Genomic DNA, 19922 nt, shown 5'->3' with positions numbered 1-19922 from the left:
TTATCTTCCCCTGATGGGACTGGAAGCGATGCTGTTGATGCTTTCTTCACTCAGTCACAGTGGGGGAAGGGATATTGGAGATACTGGGCAGAGAGAGATGTGAGAGAGTGTGTGTGTGTGTGTGGGGGGGGGGGGGGGGAGATGAACAGGAAGGGGTAGGAAGAGTCTAGCAGGGGAGAAAGGGAGCATTGGGATGACGAGGTGGGGGGACAGGAATGTTGGGTAGGGATGCGAGTGTGATGGGGGTGATTGAAAGGGACTAACTGGAAGAAATGAGGGTGAGGGGGGTTCATGGATGGGGAGTTTTATGTTAGTTTTGGGAATGTGTATTTCTTCTATCTTTATACTTTGCTTAGTGTAGGAGGAAATGTATTTCTGTTTCTAGCTCTCCAGTTCTGCACTGCATGCAGAGTAGCTTTTTGAGGTTTCCATTCCAGTTTCTGTTTCCACATTTGTAATTTGTGGTCTTTTATTCTGTATTTGGTGAAGGTCTATTCTAAGAACATAAGAACATAAGAACATGCCATACTGGGTCAGACCAAGGGTCCATCAAGCCCAGCATCCTGTTTCCAATAGTGGCCAATCCAGGCCATAAGAACCTGGCAAGTACCCAAAAACTAAGTCTATTCCATGTTACCATTGCTAATGGCAGTGGCTATTCTCTAAGTGAACTTAATAGCAGTTAATGGACTTCTCCTCCAAGAACTTATCCAATCCTTTTTTAAACACAGCTATACTAACTGCACGAACCACATTCTCTGGCAACAAATTCCAGAGTTTAATTGTGCGTTGAGTAAAAAAGAACTTTCTCCGATTAGTTTTAAATGTGCCCCATGCTAACTTCATGGTGTGCCCCCTAGTCTTTCTACTATCCAAAAGTGTAAATAACCGATTCACATCTACCCGTTCTAGACCTCTCATGATTTTAAACATCTCTATCATATCCCCCCTCAGTCGTCTCTTCTCCAAGCTGAAAAGTCCTAACCTCTTTAGTCTTTCCTCATAGGGGAGTTGTTCTATCCCCTTTATCATTTTGGTTGCCCTTCTCTGTACCTTCTCCATTGCAATTATATCTTTTTTGAGATGCGGCGACCAGAATTGTACAGTGTATTCAAGGTGCGGTCTCACCATGGAGCGATACAGAGGCATTATGACATTTTCCTTTTATTCATCATTCCTTTTCTAATAATTCCCAACATTCTGTTTGCTTTTTTGACTGCTGCAGCACACTGCACCAACGATTTCAATGTGTTATCCACTATGACGCCTAGATCTCTTACTTGGGTTGTAGCACCTAATATGGAACCCAACATTGTGTAATTATAGCATGGGTTATTTTTCCCTATATGCATCACCTTGCACTTATCCACATTAAATTTCATCTGCCATTTGGATGCCCAATTTTCCAGTCTCCCAAGGTCTTCCTGCAATTTATCACAATCTGCTTGTGATTTAACTACTCTGAACAATTTTGTGTCATCTGCAAATTTGATTATCTCACTCGTCGTATTTCTTTCCAGATCATTTATAAATATATTGAACAGTAAGGGTCCCAATACAGATCCCTGAGGCACTCCACTGCCCATTCCCTTCCACTGAGAAAATTGCCCATTTAATCCTACTCTCTGTTTCCTGTCTTTTAGCCAGTTTGCAATCCACGAAAGGACATCGCCACCTATCCCATGACTTTTTACTTTTCCTAGAAGCCTCTCATGAGGAACTTTGTCAAACGCCTTCTGAAAATCCAAGTATACTATATCCAAGTATACTATATCTACCGGTTCTATGTGTGTGTGATCTAGGGGACGTATTTTTCTAGCATGTAGGCATTTGCATCAGTGTTATTTGTTGTATTTTCTCAATGGGTGGTACTCTGTTGCCTTTTCATAGAGAAGGTTATTGCTGTTTGAGTCCTTGAAGTTCGTGTTATGGTATGGCAGGTTTGTTACATATGTGCAGAATATTTTTTTTCCTTTTCAGGTTTTGTATTTTACAATGCACTTGGTAGTAGAGGAGTTTGTGTTGCTGTTACAGAGATGACAACAAAATCAGAATATCTTTATCATATGGCGAGTTGTATGGAGAAATGTCCTAGTTTTCCTCTGCACCCATTGTTGGGTGAGGGGTACAGAGGATTCCTGTAGATGCTGCACATATGTTTACATTTGGCCTCGTGAGCATCATCTGTCAGGTGTTTCTAGACAGAAAAAAAGAATGAAAACTACTGCCTTATCTTACAGCAACTATTAAATTACAGTTCTTAATATCAAATGTAGTTTTCAGGGATGGAAATATATTTAGAAAACAGAAATTTTTAGGAGCAAAGGAAACTTTTCTACGCCATTTTATTTTTTTGTTCTTTGTTGCTGCTCCTATTTTGTATATTTTTTGCTTTTCTTTTACTTTTTTTTTTTTGCTTATTATATTTTAGACACTTAGGCAACCTTTGTGCACTCTGGAGCCAAATTGTTTTCCTGTGAAGACTTGCACAGAGCATGCAGAGAGCTTTGGTGGACATGGGATTTAATCCATAGGGCACCCATGTAGTGAATGCATCATGTGAAAGGGGAATTGTGACCACTGTGGTACAGCCGTTCACACAAAAGCAGATCACGTAGATCACCTAATCAAAACCTTCCCCGCAGCTGTACACTGGCTGTGAACCAGGATTTTCCCAAAGAAGCGCACTAAGTTGACCAATCACAGAAACATAGATGATTACATAGCAGAAACGCAAGGCAGAAAAAGCCCATATGCCCTATCTATTCTGCCCATTTACATCAATTACTTAAACAGATAAGGACAACTTAGCCTACCTAGTCTGCCCATTTGTGCCAATCTGCTGTACTGTCAGGTGTCTTACCCTAACTGTAGGCTTCTCCCTGCCTCTTGCCCCTCATCTCTTTCTGTGCACCCTTGAATGGCCAGCTCCAACTCTTCTGTTAAATAAAGTCTCAGTGCCCGGTTGCATAAAAGGCCAGAGCTAGGCTCCTAATGCCGAGGTCAAGCAGAGTATTTTGGTTATGTGGAGCTGTGTAGCAGAGCAGGCTGGGGTCATGTTAACCCTGCCCTGTAGAGCCTAAAAAGTATCTGACTTATGCAAGTCATCCCCTTGGGACTCTTCTTCCTGTGGCTTCCTTTGTTTAGTCTGAAATTACAGCTGCCCTCTAGGCGAGAGCGCAGATGGGGGCTGGCTTTTATTGCTCTGCATCAGCAAAGAAACACTACACTAGTGAGCTATTCTCTGGAGGCTGAGCAGGTCACATTTGTAAAGCAGAAGAATATAAGGATTCTACTCCTGGGAGAATTTGGAGCCAAAACAATTTAAAGTTTTGGATTCTCTCTGTCATAACAACATAATACAACATAAATGTACCGTAATTATTTCTCAAAGATGCAATGTTTAAAGTTTTGGTGCACAATTTCCCCAGGTACATAATAGTGCATAACCACCAGGGCTACTATTTTTTGGGCATTTTAATTTGCCACTTCACAGACTGCTGACTTCTTGCAGCTGCCAATACTTGCAGCAACACAGCGGAGTTTCTGGTTGTTGCCATAAATGCCAGCAGCTACAAGAAGTCAGCTGCTGGCATGTGTGTGCCTCTCTCAGGCTCCTGGATTGCCAAATTTAAATCCCCAAAAATCAGAAACCTTAGCCATAAAGCAATAGACAACTCATCCCCACCCCACCCCTGTCTTCCTTTCCCAACCTCACTGCCCTTGTTCCCCAGCCTATTTGCACCCACCCACACACACTTTTCTCTCTTCCCTTCCTCCAGCTCATCCCCACCAGTTTTCTTTCCACCTTCCCCAGCCAGCCAAGCCCCTCCTCCCCCAGAAAACCAGGTCATCTTCAACCTTTCTTATCCAAATAACCTGCCATTCTCTGTCCCTATCCCCCTAGCCAGCTACTGGTTTATAAAATGCAAAGAAATGTCTATAAAATTCATATGACAATTTGGCTTTTGAGTTACAAAGTAGCTGTTTACAGAGGATAAAGCAGAGTTGCTTACCCATAACAGGTGTTCTCCTAGGACAGCAGGATGTTAGTCCTCACACTTGGGCGACATCATCAGATGGAGCCCGGCCTGGAAAAAACTTATGTGAAATTTTCTGGAACTTTGACTGAGCATGCCCAAAATGTTCTAATCCACGTCCACATGGGGGTCCCTCTTCAGTCTCGTAACACAGAATTAAGATAAAAAACAAAAATAGGAGAAACCTAACCCCACAGGGTGGCAAGTAGGTTTCATGAGGACTAACATCCTGCTGTTCTAGGACAACACCTGTTACAGGTAAGCAACTCTGCTTTCTCCTAGGACAAGCAGGATGATAGTCCTCACACATGAGTGTATTCCTAGCTACAGGCTGCTCCCCAACACAAAAGGGGACCAAAAAGCACCAACTCGGTGCCAATGAGCACAACCACCACAGTGCTGTTGGTAGTAGAGGGGGAGACAGCCTGAATCCAAACAATGGGCCCTAGGCAGAGACAGTTGGGTTCTACACCTCAAAGAGATTCCGGAGGACAGACTGGATGAACCTGTCAACATCGACGATCTCTATCCAGACATTAGTGAGATGCGAATGTGTGGAGAGAACTCCATGTCGCAGCTCTGCAGATCTCTTCCACGGGAACTGCTCACAAGTGGGTCACCAACGTTGCCATGGTTCTGAGAGAATGAGCCTTGACATGACTCTCAAGATGCAGTCCTGCCTGCATAACAGAAGACACTTTCCAGTTGGCTAGCAGACTGCGTCTGTTTGTCAACAGCAACTCCTAACCTATTCTTATCAAAAGAAATAAAAAGATGGGTGGGCTATCTATGGGCTTCTGTCTGCTTCAGACAGAAGGCTTTCTTGCAATCCAAACTGTGCAGGGCTCACTAGCCTTGGTGCGAATGAGGCCTAGGATGTTGGCAGGACTATTGACTGGTTAAGATGGAAATCCGTCACTACCTTAAGCAGGAACTTAGGATGCATATGCAAGACCACCCTATCATGATAAAACTTGGTATAAGGTGGATAAGTCACTAAGGCCTGGAAGCTCAGAGACCCTGACGCTGAAGTGACCGCCACTCAAAATATGACCTTCCAGGTCAGGTACTTCAGGTTACAGGAATGCAGCAGCTCTAAAGGAGCTTTTATCAGCTGAGCTAACATCACGTTGAGGACCCAAGACACAGTGGGAGGCTTCAATTGAAGCAGGCTCTGCATGAAACTTACAACTATAGGCTGTACAAAGATGGGCGTACCATCTACACCTTGGTGGTAATGCACCAATTAGACGGAGATGAACTAACAGGATTGGTTTTCAAGCCAGTCTCTGATAGGTGTAGAAGGTAGTCAAGCAGCTTTTGCATTGGGCAGGAGAACGGATCTAGGGACTTCTGCTCACACCACACAGAAAATCTCTTCCATTTCAGTCTGTAGGACTTTCTAGTGGAAGGTTTTCTGGAAAGCTACTAGGACCCAAGACACATCTTCAGAAAGATCAAGTGGCTGCAGGATCAACCTCTCAACATCCAGGCTGTGAGTGTCAGGGCCTGGAGGTTGGGATGCTGCAGCCTGCCCTGATCTTGTGTGATGAGATTTGGGGAAGTCCCCAGATTGATCAATTTCTGAATGGACAACTCCCGAAGGAGTGGAAACCAAATCTGCCTCAGCCAATGAGGGGCTATGAGGAACATAGTCCCTTGGTCCTCATGAAGCTTCAAGAGAGTCTTCGTGTCTTGAGGAATCAGAGGATATGCGTACAGAAGTCCACTGCTCTAATGGTGGACAAAGGCTTCTGAGGCTGGTTTGCTGTCAGACCTGTACAAGGTGCAGAACAGAGTCACCTTCCTGATGCAGGGGGACATGAACAAGTCCACATCTGGGCTGCCTCAGAGGTGGAAGATCCAGTTCGCTATTCCCTGGTCCAGAGACCACTCGCGGGGTTTGAAGGCACAAGTCAGCCTGACGCTATCACATTCTCCGTTCCTGCCAGATACATGGCCCTGAGTACCATACCATGGGTCCAGCCCCAGGACCAGATCTGGACTGCTTCCAAGCACAGTAGGTAAGACCCTATGCCTCCCTGCTTGTTGACATACCACACAGCAACTTGGTTGTCTGTATCAGGACAATCTTGCTGGACAGCCAATCTCTGAAAGGCCAGCGCGTACCTGACCGCCTGTAGCTCCAGGAAGTCGATTTGGCACCATGCTTCCTGGGCAGACCATAAGCCCTGGGTGCAGAGTCCCTCTACTTGAGCTCCCCATCCCAAGGTGGACACAGCATGGTTAGGACAATTTGGGTAGGGGGATTTTGGAAAAATATTCGCCGTTCCAAATTCAAGAAAGCCAGCCACCAGGACAAAGAGTCCCGGAGAGGCTGAGTGAGTCGGATGCATGGCCAGAGGTTTTTCATGGCCTGGCGCCACTGCGACCTCCGGGTCCATTGGGCTCTGCGCATGTGTAAGCGTGCCAAGGGCGTGACATGGACAGTTTCAGCCATATGGCCCGAGAGCCTCAACATGTGCTGAGCTGAAATCTGTTGGCTATGTTGAGTTACCACCACTCTGGACACCAAAGTGACCGCCCTGGATTTGCGGCAGGAAGGCTTTTGCCTGAGCTGTGTCTAGCAGGGCTCCTATGAAGTCCAATCGAGGTGACTGGCTGAGATGGGATTTTGGATAGTTAATGACGAACCATAGTGACTCCAACACCCAGATGGTCAAGAGCATGGACCGAATGACCCTGCTTGAGAGGTGCTTTTGACCAGCCAATCGTCCAAGTGAGGGGAAACATGCATTCCCAAGTCTGCGGAGGTGCGCCCCTACCATGGCCAGACATTTTGTAAAGACATGTGGGGGCTGATGCTAGCCCTAACATAACACTGTGTACTGGAAGTGCTGTTTTCCCACCACAAATCTGAGATACTTCCTGTGACCAGGAAGATCTCGATGTGAGTGTTTGTGTCCTTTAAATCGAGGGAGCATAGCCAGTCCCCTTTTTTCAGAAGGGGAATCAGGGTGCCCAGGGAAACCATCTTGAACTTTTCTTTTTTGAGAAATCTGTTCAAGGCCCTTAGGTCTAGGATGGGATGGAGTCCCCCTATTCTCTTTGGAATCAGGAAGTATCAGGAGTAGAATCCCTGCCCTCTTTGCCCTGGTGGGACAGGCTCAACCACGCTGACCGTTAAGAAGGTGGAAAGCTCCTGAAGCAGTACCTCCTGATGCACTACTGGCCCCCAAAATGGGCACAGGGGGGCAATTTGGCAGGACACCCAGTAGGTTTAATTGGTACCCTTGACAGACAATGGACAACACCCACTGGTCCAAGATTAAACTGGGCCACCGGATCCACAAAGAACCATAGCCTGCCCCCAACTGGGGGTTCCAGCATCTCAGGAACATGTGACTGGCTAATACTCCCCGCAATCCAGTCAAAACCCCATCCCAGGATTTGGCTGGGAAGCAGACTGGGGCTTGGGAGCTCTTGGCCCGTGCACTCACCCTCTACGAATGGGAGTGAGGGGCTGGAGGATAGTACTTCCTCTGGTGGTAGAAAGACTTCCTCTGACCCTGCCTCACGGACCTCCTGGCTGAGGAGAGTGGGTCTGAAGTGCTGGCAGAGAGTTGTTGGAGGGTCTCATGGTGATCCTGCAATTGGGCCACCGCGTCCCTCACCTTATCTCTGAATAGATTCTCTCCTGTGTACAACAGGTCAGCAAGTCTTTCATGTACCTCCGGTCAGAGATCCGAGGCCCACAGCCATGCCATTCTGCAGGCGCTGATTCCTGCTGCAGAAACTTTCACTGCCGTCTCGAAAACATTGTAGGTTGAACGAACCTCGTGTTTTCCACACTCCAGGCCCTGATGCACCAGCGAAAAGAGGGGGTCTTGCTGCTGTTGAGGCAATTGCTTGGCCACCTCTAGCACCTATTTCCAGAGGTTGCAAAAGTATTGGCTCACAAAGCACTGGTAAGAAGCAATGCAGGCAATAAGCATGGCCCCTTGGAACACTTTCCTCCCAAGAGCGTCCATCGCTCTATGATCCTTCCCTGTGGGCGCCGAGGCATGGGTCCAAGAGCGCTTTCCTTCTTGAGAGCAGATTCAAACACTACCAACTGGCATGGCAGCTGACTTCTCGAATCCGGTAGCTTGTTGGATGAGGTTAACCCCATCAGCCTTCCTGTTAAACAGGAGGTACTGTTAGGGGGTGGCTCCCAGATCCTCAGCAGCAACTCTAAAGATCTTGTGCACTGGGAATGCCATGATCTTTTTAGGGGCCTCCACGAACTGGAGGATTTCCAGCATCTTATGACTGGCATCCTCCTCCATCATTAACTGAAAAGGGATGGCCTCACCATCACCTGTACAAAGCCTGCAAAAGTCAGGTCCTCTGGAGGGAATGGTTGTGAAGGGAGACCCTCAGAGTCCTCTGAGGAGGATTCTGCAGTGTCATCCCCCCCCCCCCAGAGGTCATACGGAGTCTCCTTCTCACTGTAGTCTACAGGGGATGTGGCCCTGGGTGCTCAGCCTTCGTCTAAAGGCGAGGGCAATGGTAGCACCAGTGCCAGCCACGGCAAAGCTGGACAGGGGGGGGGGGGGGGGGGGTGTTGCAGGCCTCAGTGTCTCTGCTAGCCTCAATGGAGCTTCCTCCTCTGAGAATCTGGCAACAAGCATTGTATCAGTCGGGGAAAGCATCAGTGCCCCTACGAGCATTGACGGCCTCCTGGGAACAGATGCCAACTAGGCCAGTAACACACTGATAAGCACGTTGAGCTTTTCCAGCATGATGAGTGCCAGCACCGGCATCGTTGGTGCCGTTAGTTCGATGCTCTACAAAGCCCGCTGGACCACCAGCTGGACTCTGCACTCCAGCTCCTCCTCAAAAGCTGCAGATGCCAAAACAGACTGGGAGGCAGGGGTGGCCAAGTCTTTCTTGGAGGCCCAAGGTGGATTGGCAACTGGCACCAGGACTGATGGAGACCATCAAGGACCCCGGCTTCGATGTAGGATGGGCACTTCTCACCACGGGGTTGCTTTGGGGGGAATCATAGCAGGTGCCGGCACCTTCCTAAAGCCCTGCTCCGTGCATAGAGGGTGACAGATGCCAATGTTTCCTTGGCTTCCCTTGGTGCTTTGCTCTGTCTTTCCCCAGTGCAGAGGTCGATGCTGACAAACCCAACCTCCTCAACTTGGAAGAGACCGACAGGGGCTGGTCTCTGGGGCTCCTTAACTACTGACGGGACCGTTGGCCCTGCCGATGCCTTGGTGTCCATCAGTGCGGTTCTCAGGACCAATGGTGCCAATGCTGCTGATGCAGATATCTCAGACTTCCTTGACCTGAAGATCTTCATCTTGTCGAACTGAGCATGACATCCCTTGGGTGTCATCTGGGCACACATGCAGCAACCCCAGACATTGTGTGATGTCCCCAGGTAGAGGAGACACACCTCATGGAGGTCCGTAATGGACATGGTCCTTGAACACTGGTTGCACCAACGGAATCCAGACGAGGCCATGACGAACGAAAAAAGTGAAAATGAAAATGGCGGCAGAGGGCGGTTGACACCGGCAGGCAACGAGGCACCGCCACCACAGGAGGGGGAATAGAAGCGAACTGAGTCTTACCAAATCGCCGAAAAACCTGACTGGGGAAACTAGAGAGAACAGAGAGGGACCCGCGATTGATGAATTTACACAAAAAAACCTAAACAGGACAGTGAAAAGTTTTCAAGGCAATTTCAAGAGAAAAGCTACAAGCTCACTCTCCCATTAGGCGAAAGCTCCACAGGAAAAAAAAAAAAAAAAAAAAAGACTGAAGAGGGATCCCGCGTGAACTAGGGCATGCTGGGTATATCAAAGTTCCAGAAACGTTGATCTAAGTTTTCTGTGCCGGGCTCCATCCGATGATGTCACCCACGTGTGAGGACCACCATCCTGCTTGTCTTAGGAGAACACTAAAAATAAGAAACATTAAAAAAAAAAAAATCTTATTTTTCCCTTTGGCAAACTACTGGGGCTTCTTGGCACAGTGAATGGTAAACATATCAAAAACATGATGGTTCTTCAAATCAACCTGACAGAACAGAGCTAAAAGCTTTTTATTATTATTATTTTTATTTTTTTTACATTCAAGTGAAGACAAACTGTTCACTAAAAATCTGAATTCTTCTGCAGAACTTTCAAACATTTGAAATATTCCCCTCCTGGATATGTGTTCCTCCCAACCTCTTGTGGCACTTACCCTAATACAATGAGTTCACCATACTTGACAGGAGCTTTGGCAGGGTGATTTTCCTGATCAGGAGAAAACATGAGCCTGGCTTTTGCTTTCCTGCTATTCACCGTTCTCTGGTCAAGAGTCTTGGCACCCTTTTTTCATTGTTTTTTCTGCAAGTGTCAAAAAAAAAAAAAAAAAGTGGAACTCAGTATAAAAGGTCAAACAAGGTTAAAATCGACTGCATCAATCAAAATACATAGGTAAATAGACCGTGTGGCTAAACCATGCAGAAATGTTTAATCCTGATGCTTCAAATCTTATCATCTCAATTCACCAACCCATTTACACTTCTCAAACCAGACCTTTTTGACTTTTATATTCAGTATCAATTAAAAAAAACAAATGTGATGAGGTGCTGTGAGGAGTCCACGTCCCATGGAAGAGGTACAAGGAAAGGAGCCAAGCAAGCCAGGAATACTGAGGCAGCAGAGCCCCCAAGAACAAAAGAAAAGCACCTGTGAATACAATTAGAGAAAGAAAAGAGAGGGTTCTTGTAACAGAGCCCTGAGAAAGAGAAGGTTGGTGGGGGGGGGGGGGGGGGGGGGGGGAAAGCAGGGCTTCACCCAACATACAGGCCAATACAGTAAGGAGCGGTAGGAAGAGCTGCGTTAGTGCTGGGCGAACCCGCGGTTGCCGCACGCACATTCCGGATCACCTACCGCGCGATACTGTATTTAAATTGCTTGCAAATGCAAGCCGCATCCAAGAAGCGTCCGTGAAGCGTTAGGCCCGCGCAACCCATTTTACTGGATAGAGCGCTATACAGTATCCTGGGTGCGCTGGCCTAACGCTTCACGGACACGCTGGTATCTGTCATTTCAAATGACAGGTACCAGTAAGTGGACAGTTCTCCTACGCTCGAGATTGCCAGTCCTCTCTCCCCTCCTCCTGAAGCAAGGTGCGAAAAGCAGCCTTGCTTCAGGAGGAGGGGAGAGGGGACTGGCAGTGTAAAGCAACGACTTACTTTTTTCACAGCCCTCCTCCGGAGACAGACATCGGCAGAGACGGATCGCGGCTCCCCTGCCTCCCGGTGAAGACGGATGCCTGCACGGGCGAAAGCGGCCCCTGTGCGTGCAATTGGGCCGCTCAAGACGTGACGTCACATGTCGTGACACCAAACGTCGTATGTCGTGACGTCAGGCCTTGAGCGGCCCAATTGCACGCACAGGGGCCGCTTTCGCCCGTGCAGGCATCCATCTTCGCCTCCGGGAGGCAGGGGAGCCGCGCTCTGTCTCTGTCAATGTCTGTCTCCGGAGGAGGGCTGTGAAAAAAGTAAGTCGTTGCTTTACACTGCCAGTCCCCTCTCCCCTCCTCCCGAAGCAAGGCTGCTTTTCACGCCTTGCTTCAGGAGGAGGGGAGAGAGGACTGGCAATCCCGAGCGTAGGAGAATTGTCCACTTCGTTGCTTTTTTTTTTTTTTGGCTTTTTTGATTTTTTCCGCTTTCGTTGCTTCGGGAGGAGGGGGGAGAGGTCTGGGGCTGCCCCGGAGACCAGCACCCATTGACGCGGCCAGGGCAGGTGAGTGGGGGCTGGGGGTAAGTTTGCCGCCTACCCTTACTCCTGCCTCTAACGCAGGGGTAAGGGTAGGCGGTAAGTTAGCAGGTTAAACGCATGGCAAAATGGCAGGGTAAAAAAGCGATAGTTGGGGCGCGCGTTACTGTATGGGAGGGAATAGCTAGTTCGATCGCGGGCGGAAGGGGTTTCCCGGTGATTTAAAGAGGCGGTAAGAATCGGTTAAAGGGGATTGTGTATCGCAGGAAGGGCTAACGCGGCCGGAAATTGAGTAGAAAGCGGGTTAGGAGCGGGGTAACAGCGGCCCCACTTTACTGTATTGACCTGATAGTAAAGGACAGTAGAAGCGAAGCCTATCTGGCCCACCCAGCTTGTCCAGTTATTCTGTCTCCATTGCTAAGGATACATCCCAGCTGCTAGCCACAGAGTGTGACCACCTCCTTTATCCAGGAAAGTCTTCTCATCTTCTTTCTTTGTTCTCTACTATCTTGGATCAAAGGGCATACAAGATACCCACCTAGTTCTCTGTAGCACCCCACATTTCCTGTCTAAAAACAGAGCTCTGTAATAATCTAAACAGCTTAGCAACATCCTGCCTCCTAGGTTCCCTGCAGATTCAGCTTCACGAGTACTCTCATGGACTCTAGTGAATTAGAAAACATGCAGCCTGCCAGACAGATCCAGTTGCCATCCCGGCCACATGGATGCCTGTGTTACCATTAGGACTACTAACTTTTCATATACATTTCTTTGCTTTCTGCTCTCCTCACTTTTAGCTTTATCTTTATTAAAACGTCAGTATCACCTGATGCACAGAGTCTAGGCGATTTACAAGTAAACATATACAATAAAAATGGGTGGCACACTAATAAAATAATACAGTCAGTACAAAAAAAGACCATCAGTCAAAATACATAAAACCCAGATGAAGCTTAAGATAAAATTGCAGTATAAATAAAAGTGTCTTTAAAAATTATTTGAACTGCTTTGGGCATATAAGCTGTAAATTTGCAAATAAGGTGTTCCAAAGTTCTGGAGCAGCAACATAAAATGCTCTCGCACCTAGACGAGTCTGCTTATCCCAGACACTCAGACTCTTCCACTGTTTCAGCTACCAAAGCTCACTCCAAGAAGGCATTCCATTCGTCCACCACAATATATTTCCTGAAGATTCTCCTCCGTCTACCCCCTTGGAGATCATTTCATGACCTCTTGTCTACAGCATCTTTTTCCCATTTCCTCCAGGGGCCTAAAGGAAGAGAACAGTTGGAAGGAGATTCCCAGAAGGAAGCAGTGTTCAGCAACAGCAGCAACCAAACAATATGATATGCCTGTGCGAAAGGAATCCGTACACAAGAGGCCCAAGCCAGGAAGGGCCAAGACTGATCGAAAGAAGACACAATGAACTAAGTCAATCCACTTTACTTTTGGAAATTTGGTTTGCAACTAATAAAAACGAGACATGATTAAAAAGAGGAAAACTGGGTTCTTATGGCCTGGATTGGCCACTGTTGGAAACAGGATGCTGGGCTTGATGGACCCTTGGTCTGACCCAAGGCATGTTCTTATGTTAGCTAAGTAGGAACTAGACAGCATCCTTTGACTTGGTCAGGTCAAACTGGACTGAGGAAAGGGTCACAAGTGCACACTATAAACTTGGATATTTAAATTAGAAATACATTTTTGTGATTATGGTGATTTTTACAAAAAATGTAATTGGACATTTTCTAGATCAGGGGTGAGCAAACTGGGTGGGAGAGGAGGGCATGAATGATCCTGAGGTGAGGCATGCTAGCTACCCAATCAGGGAAGAAAAAAACCCAAAGTCTATGCTGTCAAGTCTTGATGGTATGGAGGCACCGCAAGCTCAGGAGGGCGGGAACTGCAAGAATGTAGTAACGTCATTGTAAGAATGTCACGGCTTGGCTATACAACTCCTTCGGTGGGCTGGAGCAGCTAGCTGTGGTGGGCCCAGGCAAGGAGTTACTTACTCTGTGGCAGAACTGGACATGAGAGTTCCACCCTCAGGCCTCAGCCTGGCAAGAGAGTTCCTGTTGCTTCCAGGGTCCTATCCAGGGAGAGAGAGATCACAGGCGTTGCTTGCCCAGGGGAAAAGAAGTGGTGAGGTTGGGAAGGTGAATGGGCACAGAGGTCAGAGAGAATAAGGAGGTGGGGGAAAGGACAGCAAAGGCATGGAGTGTACAAATGTTAAATAAGCAAAACAAGAGGAAATAAAGAGAAATACAAAAATATGAAAAAAATTAGTGAAAACAGCATAAAGAAAAATAAAATAAAGTTGGGCAGGGTGGGACGGAGTTTTTTTCAGCTTCAAAAAAATTTTGCCTGGAACCTACGATTTTTTTAAAATTTGCCAGCCCTTACCATTATGGTATATAGGGACTGTCTGTCTACCTGGGTGTGAAATGCGCGGCTCTGTTTGTGATGCAGTATGCCTGCCTGCTCTCTCTCTGTGTCTGGGTGTGTTGAGTCTATGCCTCTCTGGGTTGAGTAGGTTGTGTCTGTAGCTTTGTGCCTGTCTGGGTGTTGGATTTCTGTATCCGAGCGTGGGGGTCTGTCTGTCTGAGTTTGGGATGGATCTCTCTTTTGCTCTGCCTGTTGATCTGGGCATGGGATATCTATCTGGATAAGAAGTGTTTTCCTCTCCGTGCCCATGTGTGTGTCTGTGCTTGCTCCTTTTAGCTACTTAAAGAGAAACAAAAGGGGTACTTTGAGTTAATGGCAGAGTATGGCTGCCTGGTGGCTACAACAGAGCGAGAGGGATAGATGTATAGATGGATACAGATGTGAAGTAACTCATCTTGATTGGGGGGGGGGGGGGGCAACCAACTGCTTGAATGTAAGGAAGAACCGTGGCTCAAAAAGTTTGCTTACCCCTGTTCTCAATGTGAACATTTCAATCCCATTAAGCAGCAGATTTTTTTTTTTTTTTTGAAGAGGGGCTTCCAGCTTAGTCAGTATCCTGAGCCTTCAGTCGCAGCTACCTGGGCTTCCCCCCATTTTATATCCCTGTCTCCAACTCAGTCCAGTCCGCATCCAATGACTTTCCAAACCCCATCTCCATTGACAGTACTACCATTCACATATCTCAACATGCCAGATATCTTGGTGTCATTTTTTGACACCAAGCTAGATATGAAACACACATTACATCAGTCGTGAAATCCTCTCACTACAAATTACATCTTCTTACGAATATTAAGGGGCCGATGCAATACATTGCACTCAGCCGAGCGCACTGTATAACCCGCACTCAGACGCGGGTTAAATAGGCGCTAATGCAATAGGGGGATTAGCGCCTATTTAACGCGGGTCCCATGTGGAGTGAATGCGATAGCACTCATCACATGCAAATGCATGTGAATGAGGCTATTACTCATTCACTCCCTTGCTATAGTTACACAATGCTAGGTTCCATATTAGGTGCTACACCCCAAGAAAGAGATCTAGTCATCATAGTGGATAACACATTGAAATCATCGGCTCAGTGTGCTGCGGCAGTCAAAAAAGCAAACAGAATGTTGGGAATTATTAGAAAGGGAATGGTGAATAAAACAGATGATGTCATAATGCCTCTATATCGCTCCATGGTGAGACCTCACCTTGAATACTGTGTACAATTCTGGTCGCCGCATCTTAAAGATATAATTGCGATGGAGAAGGTACAAAGAAAGACAACCAAAATGATAAAGGGCATGAAACAGCTCCCCTATGAGGAAAGGCTGAAGAGGTTAGGGCTGTTCAGCTTGGAGAAGAGACGGCTGAGGGGGGGGATATGATAGAGGTGTTTAAAATCATGAGAGGTCTAGAACGGGTAGATGTGAATCGGTTATTTAGTCTTTCAGATAATAGAAAGACTAGGGGGCACTCCATGAAGTTAGCATGTGGCACATTTAAAACTAATTGGAGAAAGTTCTTCTTCACTCAACGCACAATTAAACTCTGGAATTTGTTGCCAGAGGACGTGGTTAGTGCAGTTAGTATAGCTGTGTTTAAAAATGGATTGGATACGTTCTTGGAGGAGAAGTCCATTACCTGCTATTAATTAAATTGACTTAGAAATAGCTACTGCTATTACTAGCAACGGTAACATGAAATAGACTTAGTGTTTGGGTACTTGCCAGGTTCTTATGGCCTGGATTGGCCACTGTTGGAAACAGGATACTGGGCTTGATGGACCCTTGGTCTGACCCAGTATGGCATGTTCTTATGTTCTCATTAAAAAAAAGAGAGTGCGTTTCAGACGCACATTTTGCTCTCAGATATTAACGCCTGCCTGGAGCAGGTAAAAAGTACAGAAAAGGAGAAAACTCCTTTTCTGTACTTTTTTTTTTTTTTTTTTTTTACTTAAAAAACAAAAAAAACAAAAAAAACAAAAAAACCAACCTCGGCAGACCACCGATTTATTAAGACAGATACTGGTAAACTCAGCGTCTGTTTTCATTACTGGCAGATGGCTGGATATGAAAACCGACGCTGAGTTTACTGGCGGTCTTCATAACCGGCAGCCATGGCTGGGTTGCATTAGCAAGCGACCCTAGCGCCTCCTTGCTAGCGCGACCCTTTCAGCGCCTGCTTTCCGCGCTTTTTATTGCATCGGCCCCTTAGCCTTTTTTACTCGAACCAAGTGCCTTCAGAACTGTTCTCCAGTCATTAATGCTTACAGGGATCGACTACTGTAATTCCCTCTATGTCTGTTTACCTCAATCTACCATCAGGCCTCTCCAATTGGTACAAAACGCAGCCGTCCGTCTATTAACTAACAAAAAACACTACAGTTTTACTTTCCTTGCACTGGTTACCTCTACAATATCAAATAATATCCACAAATCACAGTCTCATATACAATGGTAAAAGCCCACGGTTACTAGCCACCCTACATTTCCATGTACCTTTATGTAATCTCAGATCTAAAAATCAATTCCTTCTCCAAGAACCTTCTCCTAGAAGCACCAGGCTTGCAGTGACCCATGAACGGGCTTTCTCCATTGCAGGTCCAATTATATGGAACTCCATCCCACCCACCCCGAGCTCCTTATCTAATATTAGGGACTTCAGGAAAGCCTTAAAGCATTATCCGTTTAGTCTAGCATTCAAAGATCTATGCGAACCCTAAATGCTCTCACTATTGTTCCTCCCAATTTTCTCTATCCTCCTCCTAATTTGATTTTATTCAGGCTCTAATTTATATTTGTACTGACTATACATCTTTTTTTAATGTGTTTTGCTCTTTCGTTGTTTTATTATGATTGTACCTTCTGTAACCTGCCCCGAACGCTGGAGGGCACAGGCAATAAGTCCCTTTTATATAAATGAAATGGACACGGGTTCCTGACCCTGGTTCCCTCCAGCCAGCTGGCCACTTGTTGTTGCTTCAGAGGCTCTGAAGGCTGCCCTTGCAGCAAACTCATCCCTGGTTGATCCGGGGGGAGCAAAAGAACTGAATTGGGAATCAAACCAAACTCCATTAAGCCACCGGAGCAGCCCCAAAATTAAATGTAATAGCCTCCTGTATATAAACTTTGCCCAGCCATACCAGCTTTCAAGTATAAAACTGAAACTTCATTTTACCATTGGACATCATCATGCTGTATCTGAAGAGTGCCGCAGTACAGCGTTTCACATGTAAACAGGTTTGTCTGTTGCAACCTTGACATTACACGTCATTTGCCTAGATTTACGTCCCTAAATTACATGCCTAGTGTTGCAAATCAGCACTATGTGCACTTAATTTTTTGCCCTGCCTTAACTCCACCCCTGTAGCCACCCACTTTTCAGGGTCTTAGTGAAACCAGGAGCCCAAGTTTAGGAACTTGGCTTTGGCAAGCTGCCTGCCCAATTCTTCTCCTCTTCTTGTGACTCACCGACACACCCTAAGAACTGAATTGCATGGCCTCATGCCTGCATTTGGAACGGAGGCAAAGCTATGGTGCACACCGGAGGTCTCCTGCATAGCCTCACATCCTTCCGAGTTGGTTCACAATCATGAAGCGATCACTATTTGGCTTCTAGCAACAGGCAGCTTTGTGCTGTGCCAGCTGCTGTGCATACTTCCTTCTGCTGTGTGTGCACGGATGTCTCCTACAGCCGCTTGCACGGAGAGGTGGTGGAGGGCACAACAGCAGTGCAGGGTGGAGTGGGGAGAGGATCACTGCTGTGTAAACAAGGAAGGAGAAGTTCCGGCTTGCTCACTGGCGGCAGCTGCAGGCTAAAATAAAATATCCCTGCAGTTGGCAAAAAAACCCGCTAGAGTACTTTTTTTTTTTATTTAAAACATTTTTATCCTGCCTATCAGAATTTCTAAAGCAGCCCAATTTGGGGGGAAAACTGTGGGCCATACTGCAGCACCCAGATATCAAAGAAGTGCATCTAGGGATACCATCATGGCACCAACAGAGATACTGACAACATGGCAACAAGTATGCTGATTCTGAGTTTAATTTAACTTTAAGAAAAAAAAAAAAATTGTCCAGAAAAACAAAACCCTGCAGGTTTTTGGGGTTTTTTTTTTAACCCCTTCTAAGGAACATACATACAGAGTCTATGTAAATGATTTTGGAAGGATGCCCCCATACTAGGGAGAAAACACAAAAGAAAACCGCTGCTGTTCCCACATAGAGACAATGGACTTAAATTACAGACCCTCACTGTCACCCTTACAGTGTGTCAGCTGAGCTGGGAGAGCTGGAGGAAAGAAAACACTGACATTCAGCTCCTTTACACAAAGGCAGGAGTCACCATCAATTTCACTGCCTAAAATTCGTGGAACATTTTATCAGATTTCACAAACATTAGTTATCAATTTCATGTGCTGTCATTGGTACAATTACAAATATTTAAATAGAAAAAGTATGTGTGCCCATACGGGATTGGACACATGGTAACATGCACAGAAAACGGACTGAATTAGCACAAGCCAAATTTGTGAGCAATAGCACCCATCAAGGCTTCTATCTTAGTTTAACCACGATCAGAATTAGCCAAGGCTGAGAAATTCCTATAGGATGAGGATTATGACTGTGGCATGGCAGCTAAGGTTGAATGGGTGCTTCCAACTTCCACATTTTAAATTTGTATTAATTCAATCTTTTCTCTCTATACTGCACAACAAAGTCAAATCTGCTACCCAGAAACAGAAGAAACAAATGTGGAATGAAAGAGCAAGGCATATGTATTAGACCAGTGGTCCCCAATCCTGTCCTGGGGGCCCACCAGCCAGTCAGGTTTTCAGGATATCCAATGATTATGGCATGAGAGAAAATTTGCACGCACTGCCTCCATAACATGCAAATTTTCTCATGCTTATTCATTGTGGATATCCTGAAAACCCGACTGGCTGGTGGGCCCCCAGGACAGGGTTGGGGACCACTGTATTAGACAAACAAAGGGTTAACTTCAAAAGGACACAATTTGTGAAATCAGGTTTGCGTCCAATACAAGTTTTACCTACCGGTTCTCTGATCACACTCAGCTACCGTATTAAGCCGGGACCTTCAGGGGTAGCGCTCTATGTTGAGAATGGCTACCTTCCAGAGCATCTCATTCTGGACTTAGTTTTCTTTTAATACCTCTCTTATGAATTACCTGTACCATGTTTATAGAGTAAACCTCTCAGGACAAAGCTAGATATCCCATGAGCTGGCCAAAATAACTTCTGCAGTCATTTAAGTAGGGATTTTGCAGAATTGTGCCAGTTACGTATTAACCATATTATGTGCTCTATTAATATTGACGTGTAATTACTGCATTTTTTTTCTTTTTACTTACATACCATTTTTAAATTTAAAACATCTTATAAAATCATATAAACTTTTATGGTGGAATAGCTTAGTGGTTCTGAACCAGGGTTTACAATCTTTAGGGCACTTTTTTTTTTTTTTTTTTTTTTAAAGCAGTTTTCCCACAGACCCAAATGGTAGAAAACCCTTTAGCAAATAACTCCTTAACAGGGTCATTTTTCAAAACGCAATGGGCCGTTATTGTGGGCGTTGGGGCCTCATCATGTACGATAATGACCGCATCGCGATGATAACATTTCAAATGAGGGAAAGGGGAGGAGTTTAAGCAGGGTGTGGGCGGGATTTAAAAATGTTTGGTCCCAGTTGCGCTGCGGGCG

At 46.1% G+C, this 19922-nt stretch overlaps 1 protein-coding gene across 6 annotated transcripts in view; it reads right to left on the bottom strand.

The window, feature by feature from the left end:
* The window catches only part of PELI1 (pellino E3 ubiquitin protein ligase 1), a 98289-nt gene that overhangs the window by 15012 nt on the left and 63355 nt on the right, over window positions 1–19922 (bottom strand). For all 6 annotated transcript variants that reach the window (XM_029593645.1, XM_029593648.1, XM_029593650.1 and 3 more), the window contains exon 2: window positions 10242–10387. In XM_029593645.1, coding sequence (XP_029449505.1) covers window positions 10242–10312 — 71 coding nt within the window. In that variant the 5' untranslated portion in view covers window positions 10313–10387. The remainder of the gene's footprint in view (window positions 1–10241; window positions 10388–19922) is intronic.

This window comes from Rhinatrema bivittatum, chromosome 3, assembly GCF_901001135.1.
Source record: "Rhinatrema bivittatum chromosome 3, aRhiBiv1.1, whole genome shotgun sequence".
Classification (NCBI taxonomy): Eukaryota; Metazoa; Chordata; class Amphibia; order Gymnophiona; family Rhinatrematidae; genus Rhinatrema; species Rhinatrema bivittatum.
This window is presented reverse-complemented; position numbering and strand designations above follow the sequence as displayed.